Below are 23,693 nucleotides of genomic sequence, written 5' to 3' on the forward strand. Positions count from 1 at the left end.
AACTGAAATTAAGAAAACAATTCCACTTACAATAGCACCAAAAACAATAGAACACTTAGGAATAGGTTTAGCCAAAGAAGTACAAAGCTTGTATCCTGGAAACTAAAAAACACCGTTGTCTAGGAAGGGGGCTGGAAATGGACGGGAAAATAAAACTTGGAATAGTGGCTACATGGTTTATACATTTATCAGTACTCACTAAGCCACGCACCTAACATCTAAGCATTTTACAATATGTATATTATACCTAAGTAGAAGTTGAAAATATTTGAGGAGGTTTAACCTAACGTTTTATTTCTCACTCAGGCAAAATGTGGTTGTGCGGGACATGGCATTCCCGGCCACCAGAGAAGGCTCTCTACCTGCACGTCTGGAACATGTGGCTTCCTCGGCTGACTCAGCAGGACGAGTGAGCCTCAGAGCCTAGAGAACGGAGCCCCAGCTTTCCCTGCCTCGGCAACTGTCACCCCCATTGACATCCACTGGCCATTCAGGCCCACTGCCCCTCCCACCCTCCCACCTGCAAGAGTGGGGAAGTGCCGTCTTCTGTGAGTAGAAGGAGAAAGGAAACATCTAAACACTAGACCATCAGGCACAAGTGGTGAATGAACAGCTCACTGACCCCTTACTGTTTCCTGAGAAGGTCCACGTAAGAAAGATGTACTGATAATAACCGAGAAATTCCAGCCGCTGAAAGATCACATTGAGACAAAATCACAATCCATTCTGTGCACAGGTGTCATGATGACAGCATACACACGTCTAATGCCACACAGTAACCATGTTCCATGGATCTTCTGTCTTACGAAGGTGTTTCCTGGGTGCTACGATTGTGACCCAGCGACGCGGGCGTGTTTGTACCTTTGAAAGCAAGTTGCTGCTGCTCGTCACTTGCCTGACTTTCCCTTTTGCTGTGTGCTGACACACGCTTCCTCTGGGCTAAAGTTTGGAGACCACTGGGGAGGAGTGGAGCCCTGATGAGAAGGGGGCTGGAGTGACGGATACTCTCACGCAGGAGGCTCGGGTGGGCCCACGGTCTGGGAGCCACCCAGAGGAGTCACTGAGGGAGTGGGGCCCCGGTGCTGGGGAGCATCTCCGAGTTTTCTGTGACTCTCCACCTCTGAACCTCAGGCTCTTCATCTGTAGGATGGGGGTGATTCATGCCCTGGTAACCACCCTGTACAGGCCTGGGAAACGAGAGTGGCTGGATGCGGGGCCATCTGTAGCGTTCAGGATGTTTGGGCTCGCGCTGAGGCTTTTGCTGAGCGTACTGTGAGCTGGATGGCTCCTGAGAGGTGGAGGATAGGGGCAGAGCCAGCTCCGTTGAAGGAGAGTGGGGTTTGGAGTGAAGCAAGGAAGGCAGAAACCTGGTTGAAGAGGAAACTTGGGAAAGGCGGTTATGATTCCAACTGACAGATGGATAGATGTTGTTCAGTAATAGATGGCAGGACCCTCTCTTTCTTTCCATGTAATTCATTTTCACTAAAGTTTGCCTCAGTCAGCAGTGCCTTTAAATTGGATTAGGTAGTTTCGTGCAAAGAGTTTGTGTCTGGCCCCAAGCAGGCTCAACGAACCTCCCCCAAATCCATCCTCGGACCATCAGTAAGAACCCTTTAGAGGACAGTTGGCCAACGGTGGCCCTAGGGAAGGAAGTGGCAGGGCCCTGAGTAGGAGGAGAATGGGCTATGGCGGGGAAAACTCCGGAAAGGCTGGTTGGATCTTGAGGACAGAGGCCTTGAATGCTGGGGATGTCCTTCTACCCTGAGGCATGGCAGTGGAAGACTCTTGACTTGGGGGGCTGTGCTTTGGGAAGCTCTCTGCAACCCCTCAGTGGAGGACCTCTTCACAGTAGCTGTGGAGATAGATGGCTGATGACAGGGCCCACCCCTGAAGCACAGCCTGCCCTTCACCACCATCTGAGTTTGAGGGAGACTGCAGGACCCTCCCCACTGCCCCACCCTGGCAGACACTGGTGGTCCGGGAACCTCCTCTCTCCAGCCTTGTGCTTCCACAGGGAGGGACAGGCATTAGCGTGACACTTGGGTAGAAGTTCCTGCGGGGATTCGGCATGTGACACCGTGGCAGCTCTCTCCTCTCCTCTCTGAGGTCTGCCTGCCTGCTTGGAGCGTGTGCTTCTCCATGTGGGGGACTCAGTGCAGACAGTCCGGGTCCGTGGAGGATGGAGGCTCTTCCCATCTGCCTGCCCAGCAGATTGGCCGCATCTCCCCTTGCGGTGTCGGTGTGGAGATGTCAGCCTGGGCTCGGAGCATCACACCTGCCCACCTCTGTCCGCCCAGCTGGAGGGAGTAGCTGCGGAAGGGCGCGCTCCCTTTCAGCACAAAGGAATCTCTCCCAGAAGCCAGTCTCTCCTGGAGTCATGCTGGTCACCCCAGCCGGGGCCTGCGCTGGCAGAGGGGGCAGGGTGGCCACGGCAGGTTAAACCTGCGCGGATCACTCCCCAGGCCTGACGGAACCAGCCGCCGGCACCGGTAATTAGCCCCCTTACGGTGCTCCCCTCAAGCACCCCTTCCAGCCGCTCACGGGACCGGGCGGCTGCGTGCATAGGGCTCGCTGCGAGCGTGCCCGGGGGGGACAGGGCGCACCGGCCGCCGGGAGCCTGCGCCCCAGCGCCTCCCCAGGACGGTCACCCCCTGTCGCGGTTCTCCCGAGGGCAGCTTGCTGCGCGTAGGCGGCCGGGGACCGTGAGCGCTGCTAGCTCAGTGGGAAGAGAGAGACGTTGGCTCAGCAAAGCCGCGTGGGCCACGGACTGTGGCGGCGTAGCCGGAGCGGAGTCCGGTCAGCCTATTGCGGCCTCCTGGCGAATCAGTCGGTCTTTACGCGCCCCACCCCCGCACACGCATGCACACGCAGGTACGCACGCGCAGGTACACACATGCGTGCGCACGTGCCCGCCCACGGCTGTAACCTGAGCTGGGCTTCCCCTCTCCAGCACAGGCTCCGGCCCTGCTCCTGGCCCTGAGGCCCCAGCTCGGGGCCCCGGAGCAGCCTGAGCACCGCCACGGGGGCCTCGGGGGCCAGCAGACCTGGACCTGCCCCTGCGGCCCCGCCCGTCCGTGATGCCGCCTCCCCAGCCAGGCCCACCCCCCACCTCCCACTGCTGTGTCTTATCTTCTTCCGTCCTGAAAAGACTCTCGGGATCTTTGCTGCTTGTTTGTTTACCGCTGGTCTCCAGCCAGTACCACCCACAACACGCACAGTTCCCCAAACAGAAGCTTCGGAGCAGAGGGACTGTGTCTGCTCCATTCATCCCTGAATTCCGGGCACCTGGCACAGGGCCTGGGACGGAGTGGCGCTCAAGGCATCGATGACTGAGTCACTGACTGGCTGAATGGGCCCCCCTACTGGCGAGCGAGTTGCTCCAGGTTCAGAGAGGCAAGAAACTGAGTAATTAAGAGTGAAGATGTTCATCTCAGTCCCAGCTCGGCTGCCTGTGTGGCCTCCAAAAAGTTCCTTCACCTCCCTCTGCCTCGGTTTCCTCATCTGTAAAACAGGCATAAGCACAGTACGTACCTGTAGCGCTGATGTGGGATTGCATGAGTTAATACATGTCATGGACCCAGAACAATACCTGGCAAAGAGGAAACGCTCAGTTATCACTAGTTATTGTTGTGCCACGCATCAACCAAAGAAGCCTGCCTGCTGAGGCTCAGACAGGGGACATGGCTTGCCTGAGGTCACACAGCAGGAAGGAGGCAGACATGAGATCTGAACCCTGGTCCAAACGTCTCAACAGCCAGAGCCCTTTCTAGGGTCCCACCTGGCTGTGGCGCCTCCCTTGAAGCGTGGCCTGCCTGGCCCTTGGGTGCGGGGCTTGGGAGCTGGGGTGAAGGCCCGGGAAAGGGGGTTGGGGTGGGGGAGGGCAGGAGGGGCTGCTGGGGAGACCGTCCTGGTACTGGCTCCCTGCCCCACTCTCGATCCCTTCCACCCCCCGCAGCTGCACCCACTCCCCACCATGGGACTCTTACAGAGTTTTATGAATCATTAAAATGTACGCACAGACTTTAAGGAAATAACACTGGGCTGTAATAAGAGCTACAAAGCAACAGGATTCCTCAGAGAGCTCAGTGGTAAACCTGGATGCCTACTTGGCAAGATGGTTTTCCAGCCTTTTGTGTCTATTAGCAGGGGAAGGGAGGGACCGATGGGGGAGTGCGCCGTGGGCTCTGAGCAGCCGCAGGAGGCTCCTTCAGAGCAGCCTGTACCTTTTCTGCATTCAAGGTCCCACACAGAGCAGCGGCCACACCAGAGCGTTGGGGGGGACCGTTACCTCCCTCCCATCATCTCCGTCACCCCTCTCAGCCATGCTAAACAAAATACCCTCTAAGTAGAAGCCTTGTGTTTGCATTGCAAATGGAGCTTCAAAATAGCCTCCCAGGTTTTCACCAGTGTGATAGAGAAGAACATTTTGTTTTAATTTTAGTTGCAATTCTCTATTACTATATCTAAAGCTAAGCATCTTTACATTTGTGCTGGTCCTTGATATTCTTTTATCTGTGAATCACCTCCTCATATACTTGGCCCACGTTGCTTGTTTTGTTCTGTTTTGGTTTGGGTCCTTTCGTTATTGGTTTGCAGGAGCTTTTATATGCTCTAGATGTCACTCCTCTTTTCGAATGCTCTATTTTCTCCCATCTACCACTTGTCTTTTAAATGTAGGTCATTTTTTGACAAACAAGTTTAAACTTTTTTCATTCAACTATCTAATTCATGCTCTTTTTTGGGTTGTAGGTTTTATGTATTAGTAAGGAATTACCTCCTACTGAACTTGTAAACAGTTTTTTAACGTTTACCTTTTAAAACCATTTGCAGTTTATTTTTTATTATGCTATGGGATTATGCTGGATAGAATGTTTTCATATAAATAACCAATTATGTAGATTTTATATATAGCCTTTATCATTTATTGAATATTTTGTTTTGCCACTGAATTTAAAAAGCCAACTTCATGATACGCTATTTTCCATATGTACATAGTACACTTCTAGATTTGTTTCTCTATTCTTTAGCTTTTTTATGGCAACTCACCACTGATTTAACTACTATAACTTTATCAGATATTTGGATATCTGACAAGGAAAGTCCCCTCATTGTTTTTCTCTTTTAACTTTTCTTGACCACCTCTGGAGATTTCCCTTCTCGGGGAAAGAAATCATCTTGTCATATACCATTAACAGTCTATCTGAGATTTCAACTGGGGCTCCATTGGATTTATAGATTAATTTATGGGAGAGCTGATATAGCTAGCTCTTCTTTTTTTTTTTTTTTTGTGGTACGCGGGCCTCTCACTGTCGTGGCCTCTCCCGTTGCGGAGCACAGGCTCCGGACGCGCAGGCTCAGCGGCCATGGCTCACTGGCCCAGCCGTTCTGCAGCATGTGGGATCCTCCCGGACCGGGGCACGAACCCGTGTCCCCTGCATCGGGAGGCGGACTCTGAACCGCTGCACCACCAGGGAAGCCTGCTAACTCTTCTTGAAGGCCATTCAGTAAACTTTGGTAGCTTTCTTTATTTAGTATTTAAACATTTTTAGGAGGCTTCTCTCTAAATATTTTATGGAATTTGCTGCTTTCAAGAATGAGTTCATTTTTCATTTCATTTTATAATTGGTTTTTGCTAGTATGTAACTAAGCTGTTGATTTTTTCTATGCTGATCTTATATGTGGCTGCACTGTTAAACTCTCTTATTGGTTTTGCCAATAGATTCTCTTGAGAATTTTCCAGGTAGATCATCCTGCGGTCTGCAGATAATCTCAATTTTGTTCCTTTTTTCCAGTATTAATGACATTTTCCCTCGTATTATAGTACTGGCTAGAATCTCCAATAAAAAGGTTGAATAGCACAATGATACTAACACTGACTCTTTTTATTTCATTATCAAGTGGTGACGATTACTGTAGAGTTTCAATGCCCTTTATCATATTAAGAAAGAACCTAATTTTCTAGCTGCTTTGTTTTTTATCTTGAAAGTGTACATGTTGAATATTTTCAAAAGTGTTTTTGTTCTCTATGAAAATAGTTATGTGATCTTTCTTGTACTCTAGAAAAGCAGTGATTTAAACCGGTAGATTTTTATTCTAAAGTTGAACACATACCTGTATTCTTGGGATGTCTCTTAATATACTGCCAAACTGAATTTGCTAATTTTTAAAAAATAAAAATCAATTTAATTTAAAAAATAATACTATAAAAATGTTCTGTTCATCATAATTTAAAATTAAAAACACGGAACACATTCAGTTAATAAAAACATAACATTTACATATTTTTGAGATTTTTTAATGAAGGGAGAGAAACAAAAAAAGGTTAAAAACGAAAGTGGAAAAAGGACACTTTCACACAAACATCTAGACACAAAGAAACTAAAAATGTGAAACTAAAGAAAAAAGACAAATTCGAGAACAAAGGCCAAGAGACTCACAAACATATTCGGAAGACATACAGCTGGACATATAGATGAAAAATAGATAGATGTATACACAATTATAGAGAGAGATGGGGGCGGGGGGAGAGAGGAGGGTGAGAGGAAAGCAGAGCCGGGAATATGCGCTGAGACTGCAGTAAGGATAGAATGATTCTTAGGCAGAGTGACCTTATGGGCAGCACCCCATCGTCTGTATGGCCCTCAGGTTTCCGTTCTATATGGCATTTTATTTGGGTGTTTTGTGCCCGTGTTTATGAAGAAGACCAGCATATAGCTTTATTTTCCTGAGCTCTTCTCCTTTGTCTCTTCATCTATTGAAACATCTATTTCATTGACCAGCTGCATTGCTTTTGTTTGTATTTTATTAATTTCTACTTTAGCTTTAATCCCATCATTCTACTTTTTTGGATTGTTTAAATGGTTTTTAAATAGTTTCTTTATTTGAAAGTTTAGTTCATTTATTTTCAGTCTTTTTTTGTTTTCTAATAAATGCCTGTAAGTCATACTTTTTCCTTTGAGTATTGCTGTGGCAGAAAAACAGATTCTGTAATATGGTGCATCTGTGATTGTTCAGACATTAAATAGTTCATACATTATATATTTGAATTTTCCCTTTAATTCAAGAGCTATTAAAATGTTTTTGTCAACTTCTAGCTTTATCCTATTTCAATCAGCCTAAGTAATAGCAACTCTTTGAAGTTTGTTAAGATTTCCTTAACGGCCTTGCATAGGCCAGATTTTCAGAATATTCCATTTGTGGTTAAAAGAATATATAATCTCTGCCAGTTGAGCAGAACGGTAATTAGATGAAGCTCATTACTTATTTTATTCAAATCCTCTTTTTACTTATTCATTTCTATGAGTTTTGTCAAAATTGCCCGCTAAGACATTGAGGATCTAGTTTCTTTCTATTTGCTGCTCTAAGTATTTTCAAGTTGTGCTTTAAGTGCGGTAAAATGATCATTAGTTACCCTGTGGATTGTTCCCTTTCTTCAGCATGACATACCCCTTTCTTTTATTGTTAAATGCTTTGACCTTGAATTCTATTTCATCTGAATTTAATATGACCATCTTTTTTTGTTTTATTAGCATTTTCTTTCATTTTTCCTGGATTATTTCTTTTAGATATGTTTCACATAATTTGTACTTTTATCCAACCAGTTTTTTTCTTTTCATTAATGAATTTAACCCACATTTATTGTGATGATGGATATTATTAGAATTGTTTGTTCCATCTTTTTTTTATTTTTGTGTGTTATACTTTTTGTTTCTTTCTCCCCTTTCTTACATTTTGTTATACCAACTAAATTTTCTTAAAATTTTTTTCACCCTTTAAAAATACTTAACTAAGGCTATATTTATAAAACACTATCTGTAGTTAAATCACCCCAAGTCAGACAACACATGCTACTTCCCTCTGCTCCATTTACGTTTCCTAGAATTTTTATTCCATGATCATTTTTTTAATTAAAGTATAAAGACATACTTTACATGCCCACATCTTAAGTGTACAACTTGATGAATTTTTCAAGGTGAACACATCCCTGCAAACAGGACCCAGAGGGGCACAGAACATCGCCAGTTCTCGATAAGCCTTTGTTGAGCCTCCCATCATTGCCACCACAGGTAAACCACAGCACCACTTCCGTCACCGCCAGTCAGTGTGTGAAGTCTCTCAACCTGTATGTTTCAATCACAGTGTCTGTTCCCTTGTGTATGGCTTCTTCTGCTCCGCCTCACGCCTCTGAGACTCCTCCACACGAGAGCACGTGGCAGTGGTGCTTTCCTCGTCCCTTCTACAGGTGTGTCACAGGTGGTTTCTTCTACGATGGTGAAATCTGTGTTGGTCCCAATGTGTGGGTGTTGCGAACAACGCCGCCGTGAACATTCTAGCACCTGCCTTTTGGAACAGGTACCTATGCATTCCTTTTGGATACACACCCAGGACAGGGCACGACTGTTTAGCATTTGAGGACGCTGTCACTTTTCCAGGTGGTGTATCACGTTGTTATTTAAAGTGTCTTATTTTGAACAGACAACACTCATTTACTCTTAAAAAAATAGCTTTTATTGTTTTATTTGATCACCATTGTACCCTATCGTTTTTATTCTTGCTAGAGCTCACCACCCAGCATTTGTTTGTTTTTAGAGAGTGTCTATGGGCCTTAAATGGTTGGCTTCTTTCATGCCTGGAAATATCTTTATTTTGCCTTCACAATGCATGATAGCCTTGTAATACTGAATAGTTAGGCTTCATATAAAGTTATAGGTTCCAAGTGATTTTCACCCAGAACTTTGAAGATACTGCTCTACCGTCATGCTGATCTCTTGAGGGGCCCATCAGTCTCAGCATTCCTGCATTTCTTCAGTTTGGGGGGGAATTTCCTCTATCACTTCTTGGAAAATCTCTTCCCTTCCAATCTGTCTATTCTTTCTTTCCAGAACTGCTACTTGATGGCTTTTACAATTTCTTACTCTGTCCTCCGTGTCGCTTGACTTTTGTTTCATGCTTTCTATTTCTTTGTACTTTTATGATAATCCCTCACTTAGGTTTCCTAGAATGTGAATATTCCATTTTTCAGCCCATCCACTGAGCTTTTGTTTTTCCTAATTTAGCAATCAAGTTTTTAATTTCTTTTTACAAAGGCAATATCCTCGTGCATCTCTCTGAAGCCATTAATTATACTTATTCAAAATTCCTGTCCTGCTGTCTCTATAAATTTGATCCCTCACTCTTTTGTAGTGTTACTATTTAGAGGACACGATGGAAAGCCTTTCTCATTACTCATATTCAGTCTCGAATCATCACGCAGATTTGCAAACAGATCTGAGCAGTTAGCGGCACTGGTGCTGAAATGGAGCCCGATCAGAGGGGCTCACTTCAGCCGTGTCTGGTGAGAATAGTGGCCCCTTCGAACCTACAGACGCTTGCCTTCCACCCTCCTTTCTCTCCCCTCCCAGGCACTCCTTCTCACTGCTCCAAAATGGTAGCTCATTTCACCCCTGGTTTACAGGTTGGCTTGGGGCTCATAAGGGAACTTGTTGGTGGGTCCTTGGGAGTCAAAGTTAGGTTGAGGTGTGCCCCCTAGGGGAAGAAAGAGGAGGAGAAAGCTAGGACGTGTGGAAATCCCTCCAAAGTCCAAGGGTTGAGCCAAGAAAATAACATCAGTTGACCCATCTGCAGAAGGATTGGGAAAAACAGGAAAGCCCAGCGTGGGCACAGGTGAACGTGGGAGGCAAGTAAGGACATTGGCCCCAGGTGGCGCCTCTGCGTGCTGCTGAGTGTTCAAGGCTGACCTTTCTCAGCCACCCGGGGACCTGCATGTGGGATGGGTGGGGTTGGCCCAGAGCTTCTCAGTCGGATGGACAGAAACTTGTAACCCCACCCCACTCCTGCAGGACAAGCCCCAAATGCCACTAGTTGGATTCCCAAGTCCTCCCCTTTCTGGATTTCATAAGATTCAGGCTCTGTGTCTCCTGTTTCTCTGAGACTGGGATAAATACAGTATAGTACCAAATTCACAGACTTTGTAAATGGAGAAAACTCAAGATCTTCCTCCAAGCCCAGCCTTGATATCTTTGCAACTTAGAATTTCAGTCTCATGTGTGTTATAAACAGCTTGTTTGCCAGACCTACGAAATTCACCCACACTCCCTGGTTGGTTGAGTTTTCTTCCCCGAGTCTGTAGATCTCCTTCATCACAACTTGACGAAAGAATGGTGCTTTGAGGCCTGTTTCATAGGTTTTCTATTCTACAGGTTTGCTGCCCACTACTACCATTTGTCAGATTCACAAAGCAGTAGTATGTACGCATTCCTGTTGGCTGAATTTATGTAGACGCTAATTCTTGCAGCTGTTAAAAAAAGGAGAACGGCAAAAGCAGGGAGGAGCACACAGACCCCTCCTCTCAGAGGATTCTCGCTCATCACAGTTTAAAGGCAGGAAGCACAAATAACGCTGCAAGATAAGAAAATAAAGAAATAAAACCACCAGGATTCTAACAATCGACAATTACTGTTCTTCCAAATTAGATACTGGAACTTGCAGAAAGCAGCCACATCGCCAAGAACTATTATTCTGCACCTTCAACCAGCAGACAACACCTCTACAGTTGAGGAATAAAGTGAATTCTTTTAGGTGAAATCATTCCTGCAAATGAATAGGAACCAGATCAGAGGCCAACGTGCAGGCTCGTTTTATGAGGCCATTACCAGTCCCTGGGAGGAAAAGGGAAAGAGCAATGAGTGACACCCCACCCCACCCCGGCCCCAGGACACAGCCAGCTTTGTCACCTGCCACTCACGTTCCTGAGACAGCCCTTCCAGGGAAACGGGGTGGCTGCACTTTGATTATTTCGCAGCTGGAAAGCAGCGAAGGATGTGGCCTCAGAGCCATGATCAGCTCGTTCACGCCTGTTCTCTGAGCACTGTCTACACCAGCGAGCATCCCTCCAGCTCCCGTGTGCTAAAGGACACAGACGTGTTCAAGGAGAGAGCCAGAGCCTGAGACAGGAGGGGCCGAGACAAGAGGTGATAGTGCAAACCGCACCCCCAGAACCCCCATCCTGCACCCGCGCCAGGGCGGACCTTCTGTTCTCTGCTTTCACTCCTACTTTCCGTGAGTGTCAGCCACGTGCCGGCACACACCCAGCACTGACGACACAGTGGCGACCACATGGCCTGCTCCCCGCCCTTCCGCTCTGGGGGACGGGGTGTGCCAGACAATCAGAAACTCACACAAGTGTAGCATTACAAATTATGGTTTGTGCAAGGGCTCTGAGAACACGTCACAGTCTGGGCTGATGGCAGAGTGTGGTCCAAAACTGTCTGCAAGGGGCCCTGGGCCCGGCTCCCAGAGGGCGTGGCATCTCCCTGCCCAGGCCTCTGGGGAGAGGTGCCATGCCATGCGGGCGGCCTACAGCTGTGGGCTGTGGAGGGGATCCCACGCTGCCCCTGGCGGGCATCCTTCTCCTGCCTTTTCGCCCCTCGCTCACTGTCTCCGCCCTTCCCCAGCCCCACCCCTCCCGCCTTCCGTTCTGCATCTCCCTTGGCCACTTAGTAAGATGTGGGCTCCAGCAACTCACGACTTCTCTGGGCCTCAGTTTCCTTGTCTGTGTAATGGGGACAATCCAAGTAGCTCAGAGAATCAGAAGGCTATCGTGCGGTTTCAATGAGTCAATACAGGCCAAGCGGCAGCACACTTTCTGTCCGTCCTTCCTTACGTCGCTGCCTGTGCACATGCCTTCTTGCGCAGGGCGGGGCTCTCGGTAGCCGACCAGGACATTCCTTGAGAGCAGAGCACGCCTCTGCTCTTCCGGTTCATCAGGGAGTCCACACCAGGCATTTCCGCTCTATGGAACACCATGCGCTCATACCTGTTTCCTCCGTGAACTCGAGACGGGCTTGACCTGTTTAAGAGGAGAAATCCAGACCCGGAGCGAGGGTTGCTGAACGGGGAGACATCCTGCGGGGGGCGGCCCCCGCGGTCCCGAGGCGCCCAGGTGCGCCGGAGCGGGCGGCGGGGACGCACCTGCGCCCAGGTGCGCGGAGAGGAAGCGCCTCGCGCCGCCTGCTTCCCGAGCGGCCACTGCCACCTGACGGCCGGCCGCAGAAGTGACGCCGGGCGGGCCCTCACGCGGGGGCGTCCTTGTGGCGCTGCTCGGCAGGCGGACGCGCCTCGGAACGCGCGGAATCCCGGCAGGAATCCTCCAGCGGTGCCAGGCCCCGGGCCCTGCTGCACGGGCGCTGACAGATGAGCGCGCCTGCGGCAGAGGAATCACCTCCGGGAACCGACCGCGGACAGCGCAGCCAGTCCGCCCAGCGGCCGGCGAGCCCTGGTCCCGCGCTGCGCTCCAGTCCGCCGCTCGCTCTGGCTGACAGCTGCTCTGCATCTGAGGCCGCACCCTTCCCGGCCCAGTTGTCCAAGAATCCCCCGGGCCGTGCGGGAACGGTACCTTCCGGGCCTGAGGCCGACATCTCCCCGCGGGGACCCGGGGCTGGCGCGGTGGGCAGGCCTCCCCCAGCGGGCTCCGCCCTCCCCGCGGAGTTACCTTCGGGGCCGCGGCCGCCTTTCCCGCTGGGACCTGAGGGAGGCCACGCGCTGTCGGCGAGAGGCTCTGCTTTCAATAACAGCAGAGCGTCCTCCGCCCCTTCCCTGGAGGGCTGGGGGCCGCGGTGCGAATGTGCCACCATCCCCTCCTGACTGTGTTTACTAAGGACTCTGGAGCGTAGGCATTTCCAAGGCAAAGAAACTGTTGACACCTTTTCTAAAAAAAAAAAAAAAAGCAGTCGGACCTGCCGGCCCGACTTCCGTTTATGTAACTTAAAGAAACTCAGAAGGTTCCGCCTGAACAGGCATTTCCATGACTCAGACCTCCCCCCTACCGTTCCCGGCTGCTTTCTGGAAAGATCAAGGCCAGGAAACGGGCGGGGGTGTGCAGCTCTCCCTTCACTTGAGAGACCCAGCCTGACCCTCTGCTGCCTCCATGCCTGGGAGGGGAGAGTGAATCTCTGCTCCAGCGGGACCTGAATCCCACTCTGGTGGGCCCCTTGGCTCAGGGGATCCGTGCTGGGCTGACCAAAGGCTCCTCCACGTGTGGAAAACACGGAAAGAAGCACAGCAAAGTCTGAACGACTCAGAACACCCGGAGTACCGCCAGAGGAAATGGTCCATTCGCGTCCCGTGCACAGGGGAAAGGAAAAGAGAGCCTACCGAGAAAGAGAGGTCCCCTTCTGCTACCTTCTGAAATCCTTGTTTTCTTTCCCTGTGGGAGACTGTTGGCAAAAGAAGCCCCGGTTTTGTCCCCTCCCTGGGTGCGTGTCCTCAGTGATGGGACTGCAGCCCGTCCTGTCACTAGAAGGGCAGGGTACCTCCCTCTGGCCCTTTGGTCGACAGGAAGTCACAAAAGAGAACGTGTACTGGTTCCCAGCCAAGGCCTCTGGAGGCCTTGCATGCTTCCTGTCTCTCAGAGATCTCTGGGCCTGCCTGCTGCAGGATGAGTCACCCAGCTGTCTCAGCTGAATCTCCGGATGTGCTACGAAGCTGCATGGAGAGGAGTGAGGCCGCACGTTGACCCAGGGCTGACTCACAGCTGACACGGCAGCAAGCCCTGCAGAGCCCAGCTCAGAAGGGCAGAACCCTGCCACCTCAGATCACGAGCAACACTGAGGGTTGTTGATGAAGGATGGTTCCTTACGCAGCAACAGCTAACTGACACACCCACTGCCTTTATTTTTCTGCCCGTCCTGGACCCACACAATGTCACCCAGCTGGGTAGCCACGTCTCTGGGTTATTCCCCCACTCTCTGCCTTCTGGGGCTCGGTGATAGGAAAGCATCCTCCCACTAGGGAAACTTTACAAACTGGGTAAAGTTTGGGTGTCCGCAGAGGCCGGGGTGGTGAGCCCTCTGCACTGAGGGGCAGCAGGGGGCTGCTGCCCAGTCTCCGGTTTTTTCCTGAAGATTTTCCTCCTTCTCTTTGAAACAACTGCTCTGTGAGATGGCGGATTGGCTTCCTGCAACGACTTCCATTCAGTAACCTCCTAGGGTGGACTCACCTTTTCCTCCTGGAGCATTTTTTCAAGGATTAGCTCCTCATTTGGGTGAAGGGGAGCCTCAAATAACTTCTTGAGAAATGCTCTGTGCAGGGTCAACCTCCTGAGTCCTTCTATGTCTGAAAACACCTTTACTTTGCCTTTAAACGTTGGCTTGTTCTAGATGTCTAGGTGCAAAATAAATGTTCCTCACAAATTTAGAGGTGGTGTTCCTTCTCCCCCCAGCACGCAGAGTTACTGGTGAGGCGTCTGATGCCAAATGCATCCCCCCTGCACCCACCTTTTTTGGAAGCTCGTAGGATATTTCCATTATCCTTGATATTCTGAAATTTTGTGCTGCTGTCATGTGGGTCTTTTTGATCCGTTATGCTGGGCACTCAGAGGGCCCTTCTGGCCTGAAGGCTCATGTGCTGGGAAGTTGTCTCCTATTATTACTATTACTTTCCTATTTCTGTCCCTTCTTCTCTGTCTATATTTTTGGAGCTTCTATTGGACAGATATTGTAACCTCATGGATTGATTTTTTTGGTTTCTTCTCTCATATTTTCTGCCTCTTTATTGTGCCATATTGTGGGAAATTTTCTTATACATAGACACGTGTGTATACATAGAAATATATAAGTGCAGATAATAATAATTGTGTAATATTATATTATGTATAATTCATATCATACTTATATATAATATACATAATAATTTATATTATGTACAATATTTTTATATATAAATAAGTTTTGGCAACAATACATCAAATTTCTAAGAGTTCTAGTTTTCTAATTGGTTCTTGTTTTATTTATTCGTATTTTCTTTATTTAACAACTTAACTCACATGCCATGAAAGGCACCCATTTAAAGTAAATTCAAAGGTTTTTAGTATATTCCCAGAGTTATGCATCCATCGCCACAATTTTAGAACACTCTTTTCTCAAAAAATATCCTATAACCCTTAGCCATCACTCCGCACGCCTCCCTATTTTCTCCCCTGCTGCCCAACCCGAGGCAACCACTAATCTAGTTTCTGTGTCAATGTCTTCCTGGCTCTATCATCTGATTTCTTGAATCTGGCTTCAGTGAATTAAGGACTTACAAGGGATAAGAGGTGATTAATTAGGCTGTTTCCTGCCCCAGGAGTCAACTATGGAAGAAAAAGGCAAATATATGTCGAAAATTAAAGGATAGAAAATGATATGTTTATAAATACCAACAAAAGAAAGTAGATTTGGCCACAGTAATATTTGGAAAAATAGAATTTAACGACTAAAGAGTTAACAAGGACAAAGAAGGATATTTTATGATAAAAAATATACTCCATTAAGAAATTATGAGTCATGAATTTTTCTGCACCTAACATCATAATCCTGAAATATTTTTATGTGTTAAGATGCTTTTCATTGCAAGTAACAAAAACCACAACTCGAGCTGGCTTACATAATAAAGGGAATTGAAGGGAATTGCAGTGCTGACTCTGGAGAAGGCAGTACCCCAGAGGGAGGGGCCCGAGACCCGAGTCTGCCCCTCCTCTGACATCCGTGTGGCCTTGGGAAGATCCTGTTCTCACCTCCTTCCTTAGCTGTCTCACCTGTGAGGTCTCTCCTTTCTGGGGCTGTTGGGAGGAGTAAATAATGAAACTTCACACATGTACTGATTGTGTGCTCACCAGGTGCCAGATGCTGTCTTAAGCACTTTATGTGTCTTGACTCTTGTAAATTCACATCAACCCTTTGAGGTAGGAACTGGTATTAGTTTCATCCCATGACTGTTGTCTCGGACCGCTGACTAGGAAGCAGGGGGGCTGGGATTCTGAGCAAGGCTGTCTGGCTTCAGAGCCTGTGCTTTTTCAGAGCTTAATTAAAATACAGTTTCCTGAAAACAGTGTCATAGTTCTGAAAGGCCCACCAGTGAAGCTTTGATGGATCAACTAGATGTAAGGCCATGAACAGGATACAAAGGAAAACCCAGGAAGCAGGGAAGCAGAAAGAAATGTGTTATCCTTTCTCTCAATGACCCAGCCTCTGGCCAAGGAGAGGACTGGAGGCTGAGGACGGGAAGGGGACAGGATGGTTAATCGTAAGGAGGCCTGACTGTGAAACTCTTAAATTTTGAAAACTAAGGTTAGAGGCATCCTCAGGGCCAAGTAGATAACAAATTTGGCACAGGGTGTTGAGGGCAATAAACGTAAGTTGAAGCTGTGGGCAGCCCTTTCTCCTTCTTACTATCATATTTGTAGCCATAAAGCCAATTCCACAGTAAGGTAGGTGATACTTAGAAAGGAACGTGCAAGGGGCTGTGAGTGAATGGTCAGCAGGAGACCTGGGCTGACCTCGGCCTGCCTGAGAAATGACCTCAGGCATCTCCCTCTCACACTGTCCCCTAGAAAAAGCTAGATTTGCTGGATGAGGGAGGACATCTAGGCTGAGTAAACAGAAAATGCAAAGACCCTAATGCGGGGCTGTGTTTGACATAACTGAGGCACAGGGAGAAAGCCAGTGTGGCTGAAGCACCGTGAACCACAAGGTGTCAGGAGATGACCCCTGAGAGGGACCAGGCCACGCCTGCTGGTCTTGTGGTTGAATGTCTCTCTTTATTGGAGTTTAACACATTCATCCTACGGCCGCAGGGTGCTGTAAGTCATGATGAGCAAGTTAGCCCTGAGATCCCCCACCCAGCCACCCAAATGATGGATACAGGATTCCTGTTCTGGCACAGATGACTTCAGGGTCCCTTTATTAGAAGTGCCTCCAGAATTCTATGCAGTAGGCACTGAGGGGTAGCGACCTAGGAAATTCCTTTAAAAACTTCGTAGCGATAAGAAACACAGTAGTATTTTTATTTACTTTGCTGGATATAAGCTTTAAAAAATAGCCATCTTTCCTAAAGATGGTTTTATTTATTCACTCTTTCCAAAGATTGAGACATCCATCCTCACTGAAGACCATATATCTATTTTTAAGGTGGCCTAAAGGGGTTTGTGGAGTGGAAGTAAGAGTGGAAGTAAGTCCTCCACAGGGGTCACCCCTGGGAGATCACACGGAGACTGGGCGCTCCCGCGGTGCGCATACCAACGTTGGGATAACTAGACCATACAGCTTGGCACCCGCCCCTTTGCGAAGGGCAGGCGAGTTCCCACAGAGCCCAGGCAGAGACCTAGTTCGCATGCGCCGGGGGCGGGGCTGATCCGGGGCGGGGCGGATCCGGGGCGGGGCGGAGCCAGGGCGGGGCGAGCGGCCGTTGCAGGGCGTGGGCGGCGCTCGGGGTCCTTGCTTAACCTCCGTCCGCTCTCCCGGAGCAGGTGTTTCGTCTTCGGGCAGGCCCGGCACAGCCGGGAGTGACACCGCGGCCCTGGCGCAGCTGCCGCCGCAGCCGCCGCCGCCCTCGCGGGCGCAGACGTCCCCGGGACCGGCGAGCGGTGCCGCTCCCAACCGCCGACTGGGCAATGTCCGCGGCGTATCCGTGCCGCGGTCGCCGCCCGGGCGCCGGGCCCGCCTGTCCACCCCCGGGACCAGCCGCCTGTCTTCCGCGGCCCGCGAGGAGCTTCGGCGCCGCCTGCTGGGCCTCATCGAGGGCCACCGAGTGGTCATCTTCAGCAAGAGCTACTGTCCGCACAGTGCGCGGGTAGGCGGGCAGGGGCTTCCGGGCCCACTGGTCCGTCGCCTCCGCGGCCCCCCACCCCTGCCCGGGTCCGCTGGTCCGTGTCCGCCCGCTCCCCGGGCCTCGGGCCCGTCCGTTCCGCCCTCGCCCGCGGACCCGGTCCGGAAGGCTACACCGGTCCCGCCGTCCTCGGCTGGGCCACGCGGTCCTGCCTTCAGCCTCCGGACGGGCCTGCGGACGAGAGCCGCTGTCCTGTCCTGGCCGCGAGCCTGGTGGACGTGGGCGGGGGATCCGGAGGGAAAAGGTCTCACGGGTCCTGTCCTGGGAGGAGAGCAGCGGGGAGAGGCCGGCACTGGTCCCGTCCCGACCGCGTGCCCCTGGTCCTCTTGGCGCCTCAGCGGCAGTTTGGGCCGGACTGCACGCGGCCCCTCACTGCACCTGTGCTGTGAGTTTGAGCAGTGATCCTCTTGGAGCCAGACCCATCTGTATGATGGCACTTTGCATTTTAGAGCTGTACTTCGCGTTACTGAGAGTCGAAATAATACGCGGAAGATGCACAAGCGTAAACTGTTGGGATAGGTGCGTGCAATTATGATTTTCCGTCTTATTTTCAGATTTCCATTGACTTATACGTTGTTCAGGCAAACGTGTATCCCGCACGTGCACCTTCCAGTTTCTCTAGGAAGACCACACTCCGGCAGGAGCCTCCTGAGCCCCCTGGTTCATATACCACCCCCTGCCCCCCCGCCGACCAGGATAACCACTAGCCAGAATTCCATGCTTTTCCTTACAGTTTTGCCGCCAAACATATGTACTTTATGTTAAGTAGAATCATGCATTTGTATTCTGCACTTTTTTCCTTCAACAGTTATGTTTTAGAGATTGATGCATGTTAGTACCTGTAACTGGGGTTTGTTAATTTTCATTACTGTACTCTTCCCTAGGATGACTCATAACCACAGTGTATCAGTTCTGCTGTTTCTAGTATTTTGCTCTTCGATACAACATGGTTATGCCTATTCTTACCGTATGGCCCGGTGCACGTACACAAGACTCGCTATTTTAGAGTAGGCATTTTGAAGCCGAACGGCTGGCCCACAGAGGAAGCATGATTTCTTCCTTAACGAGGTGATACCGAAATGTTTTTCCACGTGGTCTTACCACTTACGCTGCCACTGGCAGGGTATTAACAGTTCCCATTACTCTACATCCTTGCCAACAGTTGATATATTTAATTATTGCCATTCTGGCATTTATGAGATGGTATTTCATTGTGGCTTTAGTTTTGCATTTCCCTGATAACGCTGAACATCTTTTCATGTGTTTACGGGTCATTTGAGTTTCCTCTTCTGCCAAACGTTCAGGTATTTTGCTTATTTCTCTTTTAGGTTGTTTTATTTATTTATTGTTACTGATTTATAGGCGTTGTTTATGTATTTTGGATACTAGTCGTCTGGTGATATGTATTGGAAAATCACCCAGATTTGGCTTTTCTTTTTACTCTCTTTTCGGGATCTTTTGGTTAACTGAAGTTTGGAAGTTTATCATGGTTGACTATCACTCTTTTTCTTTTCTGGTTTGTGCTTTTTGTGTCTTATGTAAGAAATCTGTTTCTACTCTGAGGTCATAAAGATACTCTCTTGTATTAGCTCCTGAAAGTTTTAGAGTGTGCTTTTCACACACCCCTTCTTTAATTCCACCTGGACTTGAAGCTGTGGACGTGTGGGGATCCAGTTCACTTTTTCCTTTATGACTTCTCAGTTGTCCCTGCTTCATTTTTTGGAGAGTCCATTCTTTCCACGGTGGTTTGAATGTTCACTCTTCACCTGTCAGGTTCTCACATATGTGTTGGTCTTTTTCTAGCCTCTGTCTTCTTTCTCTACGTATTTAAGTAGTCCTTTGGAGCTTATAAAAGGGCCAAGCAGTCAGAACTGTGCCTGGCCACTGCTGTGTCGCTGGGGCCTAGAGTAGTATGAGGTAGGTAAGTGAGTTGAGTGAATAAACAGCCTTAGATTGTTCTGGTCAAACCTTTGCTGACACAGAAAATCTTAGGACAGATGATCTTCTGTTCTGTGTGTGTCACCCCTTCCAACAACGTGGCCACTACTTTGAGTCCTGTTACATAATTGGACAGCTCTGTTTACTGGAGTTTTTAAACAATTGAGCCCAAACCTGTCTCCCTGAAACATTTACTCACTTTTGGAGGTGATCGTCGCTCCAGTGCACAGAATGTCTCCCTGAAACATTTGCTCACTTTTAGAGGTGATCATCGCTCCAGTGCACAGAATGTCTCCCTGAAACATTTGCTCACTTTTGGAGGTGATCGTCGCTCCAGTGCACAGAATGTCTCCCTGAAACATTTGCTCACTTTTGGAGGTGATCGTCGCTCCAGTGCACAGAATGTCTCCCTGAAACATTTGCTCACTTTTGGAGGTGATCGTCGCTGCAGTGCACAGAATGTCTCCCTGAAACGTTTGCTCACTTTGGGAGGTGATCGTCGCTCCAGTGCACAGAATGTCTCCCTGAAACGTTTGCTCACTTTGGGAGGTGATCGTCGCTCCGGTGCACAGAATGTCTCCCTGAAACGTTTGCTCACTTTGGGAGGTGATCGTCGCTCCGGTGCACAGAATGTCTCCCTGAAACGTTTGCTCACTTTGGGAGGTGATCGTCGCTCCGGTGCACAGAATGTCTCCCTGAAACGTTTGCTCACTTTTGGAGGTGATCGTCGCTCCGGTGCACAGAAGTCTCCCTGAAACGTTTGCTCACTTTTGGAGGTGATCGTCGCTCCGGTGCACAGAATGTCTCCCTGAAACATTTGCTCACTTTGGGAGGTGATCGTCGCTCCGGTGCACAGAATGTCTCCCTGAAACATTTGCTCACTTTGGGAGGTGATCGTCGCTCCGGTGCACAGAATGTCTCCCTGAAACATTTGCTCACTTTTGGAGGTGATCGTCGCTCCAGTGCACAGAATGTCTCCCTGAAACGTTTGCTCACTTTTAGAGGTGATCGTCGCTCCAGTGCACAGAATGTCTCCCTGAAACGTTTGCTCACTTTTGGAGGTGATCGTCGCTTCAGTGCACAGAATGTCTCCCTGAAACGTTTGCTCACTTTGGGAGGTGATCGTCGCTCCGGTGCACAGAATGTCTCCCTGAAACATTTGCTCACTTTGGGAGGTGATCGTCGCTTCTGTGCACAGAATGTCCCCCTGAAACATTTGCTCACTTTGGGAGGTGATCGTCGCTCCAGTGCACAGAATGTCTCCCTGAAGCATTTGCTCACTTTGGGAGGTGATCGTCGCTCCAGTGCACAGAATGTCCCCCTGAAACATTTGCTCACTTTTGGAGGTGATCGTCGCTCCAGTGCACAGAATGTCCCCTGAAACATTTGCTCACTTTTAGAGGTGATCGTCGCTCCAGTGCACAGAATGTCTCCCTGAAACATTTGCTCACTTTGGGAGGTGATCGTCGCTCCGGTGCACAGAATGTCCCCCTGAAACATTTGCTCACTTTGGGAGGTGATCGTCGCTCCGGTGCACAGAATGTCTCCCTGAAGCATTTGCTCACTTTGGGAGGTGATCGTCGCTCCAGTGCACAGAATGTCCCCCTGAAACATTTGCTCACTTTTGGAGGTGATCGTCGCTCCAGTGCACAGAATGTCTCCCTGAAACATTTGCTCACTTTGGGAGGTGATCGTCGCTCCAGTGCACAGAATGTCTCCCTGAAACATTTGCTCACTTTTGGAGGTGATCGTCGCTCCAGTGCACAGAATGTCTCCCTGAAACATTTGCTCACTTTGGGAGGTGATCGTCGCTGCAGTGCACAGAATGTCTCCCTGAAACATTTGCTCACTTTGGGAGGTGATCGTCGCTCCAGTGCACAGAATGTCCCCTGAAGCATTTGCTCACTTTGGGAGGTGATCGTCGCTCCAGTGCACAGAATGTCCCCTGAAACATTTGCTCACTTTGGGAGGTGATCGTCGCTTCAGTGCACAGAATGTCTCCCTGAAACGTTTGCTCACTTTGGGAGGTGATCGTCGCTCCAGTGCACAGAATGTCTCCCTGAAACGTTTGCTCACTTTGGGAGGTGATCGTCGCTCCAGTGCACAGAATGTCTCCCTGAAACGTTTGCTCACTTTGGGAGGTGATCGTCGCTCCAGTGCACAGGGTTAAGAATCTGGCTTCTACTTGGATGGCACATATTTCAGTATTTTCCCTGAGTGTTTTTCTTTGCTGGCCAAGCTTTTCATGTGTTTATGTCATTTGTCTTTACATGTGATCTTTCACTAAATGGATTGTGCAGTAGTTGGACCATGAACCGCTTAAATGTGTCACCCAGACTGGACACCGTATCCCACATCCCTACCTGTGCAGAGCCAGGTAGAGAGGTTTGTTCCTTTACTGGGCCGCTCATGTCATTCAGCAAGTGTAACTGGGTGCTGAGTGCTTTGCGCTGCAGAAATGAATAAAGTGCGGCCTTGCCTCCCGAGAACTCGTTGTCATCAGCCACTTCTCAGGCACCCAAAGAAACGCGTGTGCGAGACAGGTGCTGTGGGAATGAGAGGCAAAAACAGCGGTTTCCGTGGGGATCAGAAAAATTAAGGACGTGATGTTTAAGCTGGTCCTTGAGGGATCAGGTGGATGTAGGCAAGGAATAGCATCTAGCTGAGGAGTTCCTGTAAGCAAAGGTAGGAGATGAGGCCATGAAAATAGTGGGGCTGAACACGGTGTATGAAAGGGAATCAGGAGAGTAAAGTGGCAAATGGCCGAACTTCAGTTTCTCAGCCGTATTGATATCTAAAAATGCGTGGTAGTAAGTGTGGACTTCACGATGTCAGACTTGTGAGGAGTGAAAGGGTCTCACCTGTGACCCGGAATCTGGTAACAGTGTGAGGGGTGGGCTGAACGTGCAGGCACCTGACCAGGCGGGAACTTCCTGTGAGCCACATGCAAGACTATGGCCCAAAGGAAATAGTGGAAAACACGCCCTCATTTTTTAGCCCCTTCCCCACATTAACTGTAAGCCACGTTTTCCGCAACCCTTAATTCATACATCTGTGGATTAAGAATGTATACTTCCATTGGTTAGCTTTTCCGTTCTGTAGCAAAATACACATAACATGAGGTTTACCGTGTTAACCATTTTAAGTTCGGTGGCGTCAGGCACATTCACATTGCTCTGCAGGCGTCACCACCAGCCAAGCACAGAACTTTCTCATCTTCCCCGGCTGACACTCTGTCCCCATTAAACAGTGACTCCCCAGCCCTCCCCAGCCCTCCCCAGCCCCTGGCCCCACCATCTGCTTCCTGTCTTAGGAGTCTGACTCCTCTAGGGACCTCGTATAAACGGAATCGTACAGTATTTGTCGTTTTCTGACTGGCTGATTTCATTTAGTCTGATGTCCTCAAAGTTCATCTGTATTGTAGTATGGGTCACAGTTCCCTTCCTTTTTGAGGCTGAATACTATTCCACTGTCTGTGTAGACCATATTTTCTTTATCCATTCATCCATCGATGAACAATTGGGTCACTTCCACCTTTTGGCTACTGTGAATATTGCTGCTGTGAACATGGGTGTACAAATCTCTGTTTGGGTCTCTTTTCAATTCTTTTGGGCTTATACCCAGAGGGGGAATTGCTGGCTCATATGGTATTTCTATATATTTTTAATTTTTTGAGGACCACCATACTGTTTTCCATAGGGGCCGTACTATTTTAAGTTCCCACCAGCAGTGCACAAAGGTTCCAGTTTCTCCACATCCTGGCCAACACTCTTTATTTTCTGTTTTTTATACTGTTTTTGTTTTGATAATAGTTATCCTAATGGGTGTGAAGCGATATCTCATTGTGGTTTGATTTGCATTTCTCTAATGATTAATGATGTTGAATATCTTTTCACATGATTATTGACCATTTATTAACGGACAGTATCTCTTTTGGAGAACTGTCTATTCAAGTACTTGATCAATTTTTAAATTGGGGTTTTTCTTGTTTGTTTAGTTTTAGTTCTCTCTCTCTCTCTCTATATATATATATATATATTTTTTTTTTTTTTTTTTGCGGTACGTGGGCCTCTCACTGCTGTGGCCTCTCCCATCGCGGAGCACAGGCTGTGGAC

At 48.9% G+C, this 23,693-nt stretch overlaps 1 protein-coding gene across 1 annotated transcript in view; it reads left to right on the forward strand.

Annotated features, from left to right (window-relative positions):
• The first annotated feature begins 16,049 nt into the window (after positions 1 to 16,049).
• Positions 16,050 to 23,693, forward strand: part of TXNRD3 (thioredoxin reductase 3) — a 44,798-nt gene continuing 37,154 nt past the window's right edge. Inside the window, exons 1-2 of the mRNA XM_089919899.1 lie at positions 16,050 to 16,059; positions 17,204 to 17,604. Of these exons, the coding sequence (XP_089776025.1) occupies positions 16,050 to 16,059; positions 17,204 to 17,604 (411 nt within the window). The remainder of the gene's footprint in view (positions 16,060 to 17,203; positions 17,605 to 23,693) is intronic.

The sequence above is a fragment of the Delphinapterus leucas genome, chromosome 10 (assembly GCF_059928025.1).
Source record: "Delphinapterus leucas isolate spDelLeu-1000000601 "Yukka" chromosome 10, BTC_Dleu_Yukka2, whole genome shotgun sequence".
NCBI classification, from domain to species: Eukaryota; Metazoa; Chordata; class Mammalia; order Artiodactyla; family Monodontidae; genus Delphinapterus; species Delphinapterus leucas.